Source organism: Lacerta agilis, chromosome 12 (genome assembly GCF_009819535.1).
Source record: "Lacerta agilis isolate rLacAgi1 chromosome 12, rLacAgi1.pri, whole genome shotgun sequence".
Classification (NCBI taxonomy): domain Eukaryota; kingdom Metazoa; phylum Chordata; class Lepidosauria; order Squamata; family Lacertidae; genus Lacerta; species Lacerta agilis.
The window spans coordinates 37,475,043-37,490,680 of NC_046323.1; the positions used below are offsets into that span (position 1 = coordinate 37,475,043).

Below are 15,638 nucleotides of genomic sequence, written 5' to 3' on the forward strand. Positions count from 1 at the left end.
TGATTTGAAAATGTGTACCCACCTGCTCTAAGCATTCAAAAAAGTGAAAGTGAACCCCAGAAGACGGGCAAGGCCAACCTAAGAAAATGCATTAAAAAAACAAGCATTTCTGAATAACTGATGTCAACCATATACTGTACTGTACTGTACTTGTATACTGTTACTGCCTCGGTGGCTCTGGGACGCATCATGACAACAAGCAACACAGCCTCTTAAATGCGTTTTAAGCGGACCTGGCGCTTTGCAAGCCTTTTCGCCTTCAGGTGCTGCCAGGGAAGAAAGGCTCTTGTTCTTTGAAACTCTGGGGAGCCTCTGCCAAGTCAGCCTCGGCCAACTCAGGCTCGGCGCCATGCAGCTTCCTTCCCATGCTCCCAGCGAGCTCCCCTAGGGACGCCGCCTTCCACCTGCCGCTGCGCTTTGAAGGTTTCTTCCTTAGCTTATCACACCAGCGAGCAAACAGCGCGGGCGTTGCGCATGCGCCCCAGGAGCCGACCGGCTCGCGCGGCGCACCACCACCTGCGGAGGGGCGGAGCTAAGAGCTGGGATGCGGAAGGCCCCTTTCCGCGCGCAAGCGCACAAAGGCGGCGCCTCGGGAAGGCGGATAAGGGCGAGTCGGAGGGGGTGGGGTGAGCGCATGCGCAGAAGACGTGGCAGTCTGCGTAGCAGGGACCGAGGAGCTGGGTCGGTCGGGCCAGAGGCCTCCGGTTGTCGGGATGGACGAGGATATTTTGACCACGCTGAAGATCCTTATCATCGGAGAGAGCGGCGTCGGCAAGTCTAGGTGAGGCTGCTGCCGGCCGGGCCTCGGCTGTGGCCTCGCCTTTCCTCCCTCGCCCCACCCCGAGTAGGCCTTGCCTGGCAGACGCCCCCCCCCGTAGCCCCCCTCAGGACTGAGGGCGTTTCCGCTCCTCTCGTCACCGGCCAAGACCACCCCTCCTACTGCAACTGCCCCCCCCCATGCTTATTAGGGGCTGTTGCCTATGGACTTGGATGAGGTTTACTCCCGAGGAAGCCTTGGCCGGATTTAGGCCTTAACTCCTGAGGAAGAGGGAGGGGCAGGTGTCGGGGCTCAAGCTGGACTGGACGCCACACCCCCTGACTTGGGACATTCGTCCCTGTGGGCGCCCCTTCCCTTGGCTGCGGCCAAAGCTCTCCCTCTGGCTTGTTGTCTCCGCAGATCAGGGCGACGCCTTCTGCATATGCACAGAGGCTCAATTTCCTCCATATGCCGGACTGTTGCTTGATTATCGAAGCCGTTTGGTTCTGGAAACATAATCCCGGGGCTCAGCCCCTTACCTCGCAGACATTGCATCTGGTTCTCGGGCAACCACGCGAAGGTTTCTTCGCCCCTTCTCTGAACTTTGCCTTTGCAACGTCTCTGGGGAGAGTAGGGCACTGTCAGGCTTGCTAGGTGAGGAGCCAACGTGTAGGATCACACCTCGAAGTAAGAGTTGGTAACCTGGGCTTACATTGGAGAAATCAGCATTCAAATGGTCTTTTTCCTCTCTCCTTAAAATGTTTATAGCCCTACCCGGTGCTGTTTGGCCTTGGTGTGAAATGTAGCTCCTTTATAAAACAATAACTCAAATTGGCACAAAACGATAAGTAGATGCTACCCTTAAAATAAACAAACTGCAGTGTTAGGCAATAAATGCCTGAGGGAATATAACTAGGACTTGACCTGCTTCTGGAATCAGTTTAGAGTTGGTGGCAGGCAGGTGAAAGGGCGTTTTACCATGGAGTATAAGGCCCTTCCCATGTTTCCACATAATGCACAGCAACTGAAATTGGGACAGCAGATGTTTGTGGAGAACAGACTAAAGTCTGTCAAGCAGGCTCTCCTCGTGAGTCCCACTTTTAGAGAGATACTCCAAGTACCTAGATATGAAGTCGTTTAAGGATCTGCATTCCCTCCCTAGTGGTGTTTGCTGTCATAAATAAATAAATATTCTAACCCCTTGTTCTAAAGGGCCTCCTTTGTCTATCTGTGTCTTGCTGAGCTTCTGTGCATATCTGGGCTCCTCATTTCTCAATCACAATAACCTTTGCCTTGTCTACAATGTCTCTCTCACAATTACTAGCTAGATTCCACATAATCCCTTTCCTATTATTGCTGGGTTGTGAAGTACAGCCTGTTGTGCTGTGTCTGTGTCATAAATTGATCATCAATTTATTCATCATGTGAACTCGTACACTATTTGGACATCCTTTAGGATACAAAGGAAAGTATGCAGAAGAAACAGCCTATATTGAAAGACTAATTCATGACCTTAAAACCACTTTCATAACTTTATTTCACATATATCTTGTCTATATAAATGACAGACATTTGTTTCTACCCATCAGTGTGGTGTTTGACTCCATGGCAGCACCATCAATAATGCTTCACGTTATTTGAAGCAAGTGTTCTTGTATATGTTACACCAATATCTTAAGTAACCAAGTCTGCTATTTTGAATTTACAAAATTGAAGAGGCTAACAAATTTGTGGAGGATGTGTGTATAAAGTGCAGAGTCAGTGCCCCACCCCCTTGTACATGACTCTGTAAGATGTTGCAAGGACTCAGTGCTGGCAGCCAAGACTTTAGATTTCTTCTGGATTAGGTCATCTCCAAGTATGTGACCTTAGAAAGCTTCACATTATTACAGCAGGCTTCTTACCTGTAATCCACTGTAAGGAAAGCTATCAACTTGTTTTTTTGGTTCCAAACTAACAATTAAGCCTCTGGAATTCTTGCACTTTGGAAAGTACCGGTAGTTTGATGCTGTGTTAGCTATACAGTTGAGATGCTTTCTCAGACCTTTGGTTTCCAGTAGGACTGCAGATGAAGGACTGGCAGGGGAGGAGGAGAGGGAAGAGTGGTGCATTTTTATGCACACAGTCCAGTGTCAGATACATGCTCTTGAGTGAACTGTTCTTGGTGAGAGAACTTGATACTCTAGTTATTTAGAAAGAGTGATACCTTCCAGAGACCTGAATTCTGCTGCTGTTGGACCCTGGGCATTTTCCATCAGCAGTGTAAAATAGTTTCATGTTTAAGTAGAATTTCAGTAGGCTTGTAGGTGTAACCTTGTCACCAGTGTTCAAAACTCCTGTTGTTCTAGGTGCATCTAGGTGCCTCTTGTGACAGTGGATTTCATTGGTTCAAGCTGTTTCCGAGCTCTGGGTATAGTACTGCGCCCAAGATTTTAGATTAAAACTGCAAAGTGGAAGGAAAGGAGGACCCTTTTCTGCCTCCCCACTTCCAGCTACTTTCTAAAGACTGCAGAAGAGACCCTCTTAAGAATATTAGGGGGGTGGGCAGGGGAAGAACTAGACCAGGGGTCAACAACCTTTTTCAGCCGCGGGCTGGTCCACCGTCCCTCAGACCATGTGGTGGGCCAGACTATATTTTCTGGGGGGAAATGAACGAATTCCTATGCCCCACAAATAACCCAGAGATGCATTTTAACTAAAGGGACACATTCTACTCATATAAAAACACGCTGATTTCTGGACCGCCCGTGGGCCGGATTGAGAAGGCAATTGGGCGATGTTGAAAGAGGATAAGCTTATTTTCTGGAGGAGGGAGAGTTGACTGTCTTAAATGAAATCTGGTAGGGGAGAGGGTGAATCTTCTGTTACAATCATGTTACTTGGCAACGCAAATCTAAGATCTGTTACAAATGTCTCTGGTTGAATAGTTATATCTCTGAAATATAATTATGGCAATGCTCATTTTCTCCTCTCTTTTCTCCATCGAATGCCCTTCTCCTTTGTGCAGCCTTCTGTTACGGTTTACTGATGATACATTTGATCCAGAACTTGCAGCAACAATTGGTAAGTTTGTGATGCCTCTGTTATTTAGATCAAATTTAGCCTACCGTATATACTCGAGTATAAGCTGACCCGAATATAAGCCAAGGCACCTAATTTAACAAACAAAAAAACACTGTGAAAACTTAATGACTTGAGTATAAGCCTAGGTTGGGAAATGCAGCAGCTATTGGTAAATTTCAAAATTTCAAGGGCTGCTTTCGGGCTGCTCATTCCTCCTCCGCTGCCGACAACAGCTTCTGCTGCTCGCAAGGGCAGGCACAGGAGCCGCGCTTGGCAGCAGCAGCAGCAGCAACAAACAGCTAAGTGGGACCCTCACTCGAGTATAAGCTGGGGGGGGGGGCTTTTCAGCATAAAAATGTGCTGAAAAAGTTGGCTTATACTAGAGTATATACAGTATTTGATGGTAATGCTGCTAAAAGTGGAGACACTGCAATGGAGAAAGTTGATCCCTAATAAGGAAAAGCTGAAACACTTCATAGTTAAGTCTGATTTTGAAGTATGTCAAGTGGAGACACTACTTGGTTTGGAAGCCCACAAATAGTAAAAGCACATGCTTTGCTATCTGCAACTTGTTTTAAAAACTTTTCAGGAGGAGTTGAACTTCTTAATCCTTCTCCTTGTCAGAATTGATACTGTCCTTCAAGCATTTAGCATTTTAAAGTGGGTGTTTCTACACAATCAATGTAATGGTCTGTTTTTTATGTTCATGTATTCTGCATATGTTGGTAAGACTGTACAAAGATCATGGCTATATTTAGCATTTTGGTTTGTTTGGGAGAAGATGTTAATAGCTTTGAATTGTGCGGCCTGCATAGTTCAGCAGTGATGAGGTCAAATAGATCAAAGGATAAAGCATGGAACTATAGTATTTAAAGTTTACAAGGCGGGGCTGTTGGAGAGGATTCTGTAAGGGAGAAATATGACGCTGGTGGAATTTGTCATGATCAGCAAGAGTTGCCACAGCTGCCACATAAGATTTTGATGAGAAATAGCAGATTCAGATTTAATGAAAATCACATGTAAACAAGTAGAGAGCTTACATTTGTCTACAGGGGACTTTTGTTTACTCCAGAAGTGAACCTCTTTGTGAAAAAGAGCTATTGAGTACATGCATTTGGTTGCAGAGCAGGCACAAACCTTCCTCATTCATTCTGGATGTTTGTCTTGACTACAAGACAATATAACCATAGAACACTGATCCTAAAGGATCTACATTGGCTCCCAGAGCACAATTAAAAGTGTTGGTGCTGACCTTTAAAGCCCTAAATGGCATTGGCCCTATATACCTGAAAGAGTATCTCCATCCCCATTGTTCAGCCCAGACACTTAGATCCAGCCTTCTGGCAGTTCCCTCATTGTGAGAAGTGAGGTTAGAGGGAACCAGCAGAGGTCCTTCTTAGTAGTGGCACTTGCCCTGTAGAGCACCCTCCCATCAGATATCAGGGAGAAAAAATATACAACTTTTTGAAGGCAGCCCTGTACAGGGAAGTTTTAATGTTTGTGGTTTTATCTACTGGAAGCCTTCCAGAGTGGCTGGGGCAAACTAGTCAGATGGGCAGAGTACAAATAATAAAATTATTACCACCACCATTATCATTATTAGATGCTGCTGAAGCTGATTGTCCCTTCCTTGAGTTGTGTGTTGACATTATGGGCCCTCCTACATTTTTATCAAAACAAATAGCAAAATGAACAGAGGTATATCTATCATTCTTCTGCTGCCTCTGTTCTGTGAATGACTTCTGCTAGCCAAGCAGTGCAGAGATGGGTAGTTTATTATGGAAGTCACCATAGATACATTTTTTTGGGCAGCTAATTACAGCATTTGTTACACAAAGGTTACTTCGGTATTGGAACCAGTTTTATATGATGTAGGGTTCATGAAAATGTACACCTGCTTTCTTGACTGTGTTGCATGTGACAAATTATACGCGAGATTCAGTTTTCCTATGTGAAATTGATGTTTATATAGAAGTTTTGACCTTGTGTAAAATGGGTCGCTTGGTTCTCTGCAGTAATTTGCCTTCAACATCTAATGTTCTTTGTGTTGGTTAGCTTTTGAGTTACATTTAATAGCAAAACTTACAGCTAATTAAAACTTGCTTCTTTTTTCACCTATAACTTGCCACATGTTGCAGTCTTGCAGTTCATCTGAAAGCATAACAAGTCATAAACACACAGAATATTTATCTCCAAATTATTGTGCTAGAATATTAGGTGCAGATAGAATAGTGATTCAGAAAGAGCCAGAATTAGTATGATTCCTATCATCCCTGAATATTAGCTGGGGCTGATGAGAGTGGTAGCCCAAAATATCTGAAATGTTTTCTGTTTTAACTTCTGTCCTTTTCTGGAGAGACCATTAAGTATTCTTCTCTTGTAGGTGTTGACTTCAAAGTGAAAACAATATCTGTTGATGGAAACAAGGCTAAACTAGCAATCTGGGTAAGTCCTAATAACGCATGTAAACCTTGCATTATTGAATGATGTATGGATTGATGGATTGATTGATTGATTGATTGATTGACTGATTAATTGATGTTACTCATATGTTGCTTTTCCACAATGGGCTGTTGCCAAAGTGGCTTACAGCAAAACAATATTGATACCTGAAGACTTTTTCCAGTGTTATCAAAGCCAGTCCTGGCAAGAAACAGTGTACCTTTTGTGCTGAGCAACTGGTCAGTAGGCTACAGTTCAATTAAAAAAATTGTTGTGGGCTTGCTGATCAGAAGGTTGGCGGTTCAAATCCTCACGACGGGGTGAACTCCTGTTGTTCGGTCCCTGCTCCTGCCAACCTAGCAGTTCAAAAGCACGTCAAAGTGCAAGTAGACAAATAGGTACTGCTCTGGCGGGAAGGTAAACGGTGTTTCCGTGTGCTGCTCTGGTTTGCCAGAAGCAGCTTAGTCATGCTGGCCACATGACCCAGAAGCTGTACGCCGGCTCCCTTGGCCAGTAAAGCGAGATGAGTGCTGCAACCCCAGAGTCGTCCACGACTGGACCTAACTGTCAGGGGTACCTTTACCTTTTAAGTGAAAATGTATCAGTTTTAGAAGCCTAAGTAGTAGCAGTTGCCCAGACAATTGCCACATCGCCTCCAAATAGTTACATCCTTATTTCAGACATCGTGGTGTATCGGGATATCACAATGTTTAGCTGGTGATATATCACAATGTTGAAAAGAGACATTGATTAGCCCTGCCATGGGGGGAACTAGCTCACATGCCCAAATCAAGCAGCTTTGAACTCCCCATCAATCAGCTGAATCATGGGGAGTTCAAACCTACTTACCAGCTGCAGGACCAAGGTACATCTAAACCCAACTCAAATTCTAAGAAATGTATATGAAATAAATTAAATATTAGTATATAATCAACATGTATTAATCAATTATTTATTAATCATTATTTCAATCATTGTGACTCTTAGAAGTAAAATAAGGAAGTTAAAAGTAGTGAAACAATACCATTCTTTTTATTTTCTCTAATGAGATGATTGGGCTTTTGAATATTGGGCTGTAAGTTTGTGGATTTGAGCCTTAAGTCACAGCATTGTTTGACATTCAGCCTGTTTATTTGTTCAGAAGAGCACAAACATGGCTGAACCCAGCTTCAGCCATGCATGATGTTGGAAATACCAGCAACAGAGGTTCCTTATTGGCAAGGGAAGTGCACAGTGTACATGCTCCTGCCCTTTGTTCCTGAGGCTCATATTAAAAAAAAAAATGTACTATGCCTCATAAAATTCTTTTCCACCCCAGGCCCTTTTTTACCCCCTTTCAATTCTTTAGTCTTTATTTGCCCTCTGCACAGTTCTACTGCCCTCAGGAGGATCACTGTTGACCACCTTGGGAAACCGTGCTTTAGAAGAAGAAATGGCTAGAGAAGGTCTATAGCACATGGAAGGAGGAACTTTGTGCATATTTGTTTGTAATGGGCAAATAGAATTGTATGTCTATTGCCATACATATTAAAGACCTGATGTACTCTGCACATGATACCTTTGTAGAATCCAGGAAGTGTATCCTGTTAAGCTTTGGCATGAAAAGGTTTGCAGTATTGAAGATGCAAATCAGAAAGTTCTTTCTAGGTGAAAATACAAAATATTAGGATGCATGCTGCCTTTTGTGGGAGTTGCAGGAAAAATCTGTTTAACTATGTCAAATCAGTTCTGAAAATTGTCTGAATTTTTTAGGACACTGCAGGTCAGGAACGGTTCAGAACGTTAACACCCAGCTATTACAGAGGAGCACAGGGTGTTATATTAGGTAAGCCTGCAGCTGGTTACTGCTTATCTGTTCATTTTCTGGTATAGGGCATGATACTGAAACTCTTGGGCTGGCTCTAATTTTACCATTACACAGTCAAATGGGTGGCAAGTTAGAAATAAGAACTGTGGGAATTGCTGGAGGGTGGAGTTCTATAGGTAGATCTTTCTGTTTCTCTTCCTTCCCTGTCTGCAGGCTTTATGAAGAAGCTGCAGGTGTTTTCCCTCCCAGATTGAGTGCAGGGTGTTTTCCCCCAGCCACTGTGCTCCAGTTCCCCTCCCCAGCTGCTTTTCTCCCAAGTGACAAGATACAGGTTCTTGAATTGCTCCCTGTGTGTGCTCTCATGTAAAGCAAGTGTGGAAGGAATTTTGAGCAGGCACATGACTGACAGGCTACCGGTTACACATCCTCTAACTGCTATCTGCTCAATCTGATGACACAGGCATCTCCTTCACTTAATAAGAGAGGGGAGAAAGGGAAGCTACAGTGCATTTCTGGCCAGAGTTAGCTCTTTCATGGAAAATGAAGGAACATTCCTCCAGGTAATCCTTGAGGTGCTTGCTTGGGAACCATCTCCAACTTGCTGTAGTAGTACATTTTAATAGGTTCCTCCATCTTCGCTTTATTATCTACCCCAGGGGTGAGCAGACTTCAAGCATTGTGTTTTAATAGTACCCTGAGATCCACCAACTGGAGCCAGATTCAGAAGACGACATGTCTATAATTAAACAATTCTGAGCCCATGAAATTGTGTTGAGTACCAGAACTCAATGGAGCTTGCAGCCCGTCCACACAAAATCCACTCCCCTCAATCAACATAATTTAGAGGAGGAGGAATTTGGGTTTTTTGGGGGTGTTTTTTTTGCCAATAAACCTCAAATCACAGAGAGAGATCTTCTGTGCGTCCCTAGTCTACCAAAACTTCATGAACTTACAGCTACTGAAACCTTTTGTAAACAATATTGCAATTGTGTTGGCGTTTCAATGAGGAATAATGTAGTTAGGTTCTCAGTGAGAACTACCTGGATTGGAGGCCTGAGCCATTCAGTCAGACTTCCTTGTCTAAAGACATTACCTGGGCTGACTCCCTTATAAGAGATTAAGCAGATGTGTAGTTGTCAGCAGCTACTTAGCTTTGATCAGTCAACAGCTGGCAATTCAAAGGAGTCTCAACCTTGCAAAATGAACTTCTGGTTCTATTGTTTATTGTTGTTCATAAAAATATTTATATACAACAAATTCATATAAAATGCCAAGCTGTTGTACAACAACATATACAATAAAATACTATAAAACAATAGAAAATAATCATTGAGAAGACTGGGCAATAAAAAAAAGTTTGAATAACTGCATAAGCCTGTTGGCATAAAAAGGTATTCAAGTGACAGCTGAAAGTCAGTAGGAAGGATTACAGTGGCTGATTGCAGAAGAAGACTCAGAGGTAATAAGGGAAGAGCCACAGTTCAGTAAGTCATTTACTGGTATCATGGCTCTGTCTAGTTTCTAAACTTTGTTGTCATAACTAAATTCAAGGCTGGCCATCTCATTAGGCAAGCCCCATCCCTTAAGTGACATGGGATGGGTGGAGGATTCGTCCTACTAGCAGATCAGGCATTCTCCAGAGCCCTTTCTCAGTGCTATGGTGGGGTGGGTAGGTGAGTGAGTCTTGCAGTGCTGCAACTAATTTGGCAAGAGAAGGGGTTATAAATTTGAAGGTGAAATGTTTGTTCTGTTCTTAACCTTGAAATACAGGCATCACTGACTGCTATTAATTCTTGATTTCAGTTTATGATGTCACAAGAAGAGACACTTTTGCTAAACTAGACAACTGGCTAACTGAATTAGAAACATACTGCACGAGAAATGATATAGTTAAAATGTTAGTAGGAAACAAAATCGATAAGGTGAGTAGCCCTGAAATACATTTTTTCCCTGTGAGTCATAAGCTTATTTTTATAAGTGTCTGACAGTTCTGCTTGTTGTAGGAAAACAGAGAAGTTGACAGAAATGAGGGTCTCAAGTTTGCCCGAAAACATTCCATGTTGTTCATAGGTAAGTCCTTAAAATGGAATGCAAAGTGTGGTGGAATGTTCTGTTTAGCTGCAGCTGTTGTACAACAAGATATAATGGCTGGGGTTGTGGTGGTGCATGTTTTGGAGGATAAAGCCATATTTTACAAAAGCAGGATTAATGTAAACTAAGTAAAGCTGTGGAACTAAATTTGATAAGTATATGCCACTGCATTGTTACTTTATGTAGACCATGAAATATAACAGCTGTACAGCTGTTGTCACATTGGTTCTTATTTGGAATGCATGAGTACCATTCATCAGGCTCTGTTGCCGTCCTCCCCCCCCCCCCATGAACAGCGCAGAGGAATCTCTCGTGGGTTCCATTAATGGGCAAAGTTAGTGAAACTGTCGCGGTTGCCTTGATTGAAATACTGTTACATTACCTTCTAGCTTGATTTCAAGAGTCTTCCTTTTCATGCCCAGCCCCCTTTTTTTTTTCCTAAGAGAGGTAAACATAAATCTGCTTCTCTCTCTGCATCCCTCTTCCCTGAGGATGCAGTTTCAAAGAGGAAGGTGCCAGGTGCTGCCAGTAGCTCCTTTGGGGGGTTTCAGTGTGCTTTTCAGCAGAACAGGTATTGCTGCTATTGCCGTCTCCTTCAGACACTGACACCCTCCTTTCTTCTGACATGACATCAGTGAGCAATTTGTTTCTCCCTGAGAAGGCCTGAGACCATGTTTGTTCACTTGCAGCTTGACACAGTGTTCTCGTGTGCACCGTTTGATGAAATCTTCACGAAACACAAATCTCGGGGATGTGAGACTCAAAGAATATTCTTTACTTGTTGTGATGCAAAAGCCTTTGCCAAACTATCAGTTTCACTAAGCTAAGTCTTCAAGAATTTTGCACCTATATTGGTGTGCAAATGGCAGAGCCATGGTGCTGTCTGATAATGGTACACCCATGGAAGAGGAAGTTGGGACAACATACAGTGACACATGTCTGACATTTCATCTCTTCTTCCCCCCCTGCAGAGGCAAGTGCAAAAACATGTGATGGTGTACAGTGTGCCTTTGAGGAGCTTGTTGAGAAAATCATACAGACTCCAGGACTGTGGGAAAGTGAGAGCCAAAACAGAGGTGTAAAGTTGTCAAACAATGAAGAGGGCTCTCGAGGTGGCTGTGGTGGCTACTGTTCTGTGTTATAAACTCCGGAAGACTTGTTATTTGGTGTATTTAAATGGATAGTGGTGTCCTCTGTACATAAACTTACATCTGCTATTTTAGGGACCTTGCGGTTTGCACATATTTGTGTATCACGGCAGTGAACATTTTTCTAGGAAAATGTGCTCTGCAGCTTTTCCAGTTGAGAAGTGTTATGGTTAGCATGCCTAATATGAAACTTATAGGTTCTTTTTATATGTAGCGTAAGAACTTGTTGCAGGAACAAAGACACTCAAATTTCATAATTATCATGGAATTACTTAGGGGAAATATTTCAAACACATGTTGGCTTCATTCTGTTTAACTCGGGTCTTTAACTCAACTATGGCACTGTTTGAGGCACACAAATCTCAAATGGTACACGTCGATACATGTAAAATTTGCACAATTTTATTGGCAAAGGCCTTTTCTTACCAGTTTAACAGCATGGATATTCAATCCCTTTTTAGCTTTAAGCAACACTTTTTCTAGCTTGTAACTAATCTCAGCTAAAATCTGTGATCTTGAAAGAGGTGCAAATTACTTTTGGCGGGGGGGGGGGGGTGAGAAGAGATTTTAAATTTTGTCACTTCAGTGAATACTATGATTGTCTAATTGGATTTTTTTTCTAAATCCTGAATGTGTGTGTGTGTGGCACTCTTGCACCATGGCATTTATGATGTAGTGTGCTATGGACCTGCAGGAGAATTTTTTATTTAGGTTACAGGCTTAATGGAGTCTCATTGTGAATCACTTTGCCAAGCTTTGAATGCTTGTTTCTAAATGTTAGCAATGTAACTTAATTTCAGTAACTCAAAACTGTTGCTCATATGTAATTTGAATGGTCTGAACCAGAGGACTGCTCAACTTGTGGCTGTTGGTTCCGAAGCTTAAATAATGTTTAAAAGCTCTGTCTTCTGGGTGTGTATGTGTAAGGCATGTGCTATTTCATTGGAATTTGCTGTAACAAACAGCCAATGAATTGCTCATTTCAGAGAACTTGTATAGACTAATAAATTTTTTTCACTGTATTCACTTTTTTGTAACATCTTCCTCATGTACAGGTGAATTTTGTAAGACACAATTGAAGATCTCTTGGACTATTGATCCTGTAATAGACAACACTAATGACTTAAAATACTGTGGGGTACTGATATATTTCACAGTATGAGCTACTGTGCAATTTCATGTAAATATATACAGTAAACTGAATTACCTTTATAATGTTGCTTTTTTGTCCTCTTAAGGGCTGCATACCACCTGGCCTTTCACCAAGTATATGAGCTGTTGTCACTTTAAATACATTTTACTTAAACCTTTAATTTACACTTTTTACACTCGTTGGGAAACTTATCAAAGTTCTGAAGTTCTATAGCCAAACATTGTAAGTAAAGGTTCACACTCCTTAGGCTAAATGAACAGTTTTCAGATGTATGCCACCATTTTAATTTATGGCACATTTGCTGAACTGCTTATTTCCCAGTGTAAAGATGGCAAAATGCCTCTTGAATAGATGGGAGAGAATAAAATATTATTGCAGAGAGGTGTGTTCCTAACTACAGAATAAAGATTGTGAAGCATCTGCCATCTTTTTATCATAGGATATGTGCTTACGTTTTGTGTGGTGTCTTGTTCTCGGTATTCCTGTTCTTCAATAACCAAAGGAACCTTTGCATTTCACTTGGGATGGATTACTGATTAACTAAACCGGTTGCTGTATTTGCAAAGATAAGAGGAGTGGTCAGTGCACATCTTCTTTGCAGGCCATGCTGTAACATGAAATTTGCAAGCACCCAAAAGTGCCTCATTTTGAATTTCTTCTAGCTTTTCCCAAAGTCCACCTTAAAATTTACCTTATGCAGTCATGAATGGCTTGACCAATATGAGCATACCATTTTATTTTGACATTTTCCTTGGCTTAATAATTAGGGCATTGCCCTAATGTGGACTTAGAATTCTTCTTTGATAATCTCTAGCCACTTGCTTTCTGTTTGGGTTAAACTTTTTTTGATCTCCACATTTTACCAAGGCAGCATGGAGCAGAAACAAGTTGACTTTTCCATATCGAAGCAAGTGCTAGGCAAGTAATAGTTGGTCACAGATTTTCAGCTTGTTTCACACAGCTTATCCCTTTGTGGATATGTTTTGGTATTGCTCTTACTGCAATGGCTTTTACAGCTGATGAAACTGGATCAAGTAGCAGCTGCATAAGTTGTTCACTTTTGGCACTTATCCAGTTCTCTCAACCATTCCTCATAAGGCTTAGTTTTCAGACTCTAGATCATATTGTCACCTCTCACACATTCCAGCCTTTCAATATATTTCTAAATTGTGCCCAGAACCAGACACAGTACTCCAGGTGTTGCTAAGGCAGAATAGAGTGGTACTATTGCTTCCCTTGATTGGGACACTACTTTTGATGTAGCCTATAATAGCATTTATTTGTTTTTATTTTTTGCTGCAGCACCACGCTGTTGACTCATGTTAAGCTTGTGGTTTACTGAGATCCCTCAGTCTTTTTCACATGTACTATTGGTAAGCCAGGTGTTCCCCATTTGCGCAGCTGGTTCTTCCTGTCTTAAGTGCAGAATCTTACTTGTGTCCCTATTGAAATTCATGTTAGTTTGGGCCTAGTACTCCAATCTGTTAAGGTCATCTTGAAGTCAGATTCTGTCTTGTGGTATTAGCTACCCCTCCCAGTTTGGTGTTACTTGCAAATTTAATGGACATTGCCTCAACTCCATCCAAGTCATTTATAAAGACATTAAACTACAACAGCCCCAAGACAGAACCCTGGGACACCCCACTTGCCCCCCTTTTTTCCAGGATGATGAGGAACCATTAGTGAGCACTTCGGGTTTGGTCAGTCAACCAGCTACAAATCCACCTAACCGTTAACTCATCCAGGCCACATTTTACCAGCTTCTCTGCAAGAATACCATAGGGGACTTTGTCGAAAACAGGTAGGTAGCCGTGTTGGTCTGCCATAGTCAAAACAAAATAAAAAATTCCTTCCAGTAGCACCTTAGAGATCAACTAAGTTTGTTCTTAGTATGAGCTTTTGTGTGCATGCACACTTCTTCAGATACACTAAAGCTCATACCAAGAACAAACTTGGTTGGTCTCTTAAGGTGCTTAAGGATTTTTTATTTTTATTTTTTTTGACTATGGCAGACCAACATGGCTACCTACTTGCAACAAGAAAAGAAAAAAGATTCATCTGACATGGCTTATTTTTGAGAAACCCATGTTGAGTCTAAGTAATCATAGCATGCTCACAGTGCTCACAGATTGACCGTTTATTTGTTCTAGGGCCTTTCCTGGTATTTATGTCAAGCTGACCAGTCAATAGTTACCTGGGCAATCTTTTTTGGGTGGACAGTCATTTTCTGTAGGCATCTTCTAGGATGTGTGCTCAGTTTATGAGAAGCTGTCAAGCAGCTGGTTGTTGCCTTGCCATACAGAGAGTTCTCTAGAAAGTATCCCACAATCCTTTTTCTTTTTGTGTAGGAACTCAGCGGCCTGAAGTGCTGTGTAAAAAGGACTCATTTTAAGGCAGACAAATTGGAAATGCTGAGATATATAGCATTGTGCTCTCCCGAGAGAGAGCCTATGGAGACCTACAAGTCAGTCACATAAATATGTTCAAGCTTTTTGAGTTTTAGTTTTGTTGCCAGAGTTCAAAAGTTCATAATTCATCAACAGTTATTGTAGCTTGCTCTGTTCCGTTGGAGCAGAAACTACCAATCGATATGAAAATACATTAGGGGAAAACATAACTTGGCACCACACGGAAATGCATTTAGAGGAAAACAGGCAACTCTAATTTCTCTGGCAGATGTGGAGTTGAATTACTAGATTTTTAAAAAAACACACAAACATTTATTTTAAATTCTAATTTGAAGAGGACTTCCACTTATTTTGTGCCATTTTTATCTTTCATCTGACAGGAAAACCTGCCCCCCTAATTTGAACAACTTCCCTTCCCCTCAAGATTATAGTCTTTTCAACACTATATAGTTGAAACCACATTAGAATGGTTGCTAAAAATACATTATCAGCCACATGTAAGTAATTAGCATTAGTGCAATGTTTAGCATGGTTGGTGAAAGGTTCCATGCCTAAGTTGAAATAGTAGGAAAAAGTTATGAGAGCAGGAACTGCTCAGCTGCCCAGCTCTCTCCAGCCACCAGAGGCTCCAGCTACAGTGCTGTTAACCGTGGCGCTCACAATCTTGGCAAAGGTGCATGGGTGCATCATGCAAATCTATTGCATAATATTTACAAGTAACGAGCACTGGGTTTTTCTCTTTTGATTTACAGTTATTTTGCAATTTCCC

The 15,638-nt window shown here is 42.1% G+C and overlaps 1 protein-coding gene across 1 annotated transcript; it reads left to right on the top strand.

The window, feature by feature from the left end:
- Positions 1–623: 623 nt before the first annotated feature.
- Positions 624–12,334, top strand: RAB18 (RAB18, member RAS oncogene family). The gene is made up of 7 exons (XM_033165144.1): positions 624–781; positions 3,765–3,820; positions 6,204–6,265; positions 8,015–8,087; positions 9,873–9,991; positions 10,073–10,139; positions 11,132–12,334. The coding sequence occupies exons 1-7, from the start codon at positions 714–716 to the stop codon at positions 11,302–11,304; spliced, it is 618 nt and encodes a 205-aa protein (XP_033021035.1). The 5' UTR covers positions 624–713; the 3' UTR covers positions 11,305–12,334.
- The last annotated feature ends 3,304 nt before the right edge of the window (positions 12,335–15,638 follow it).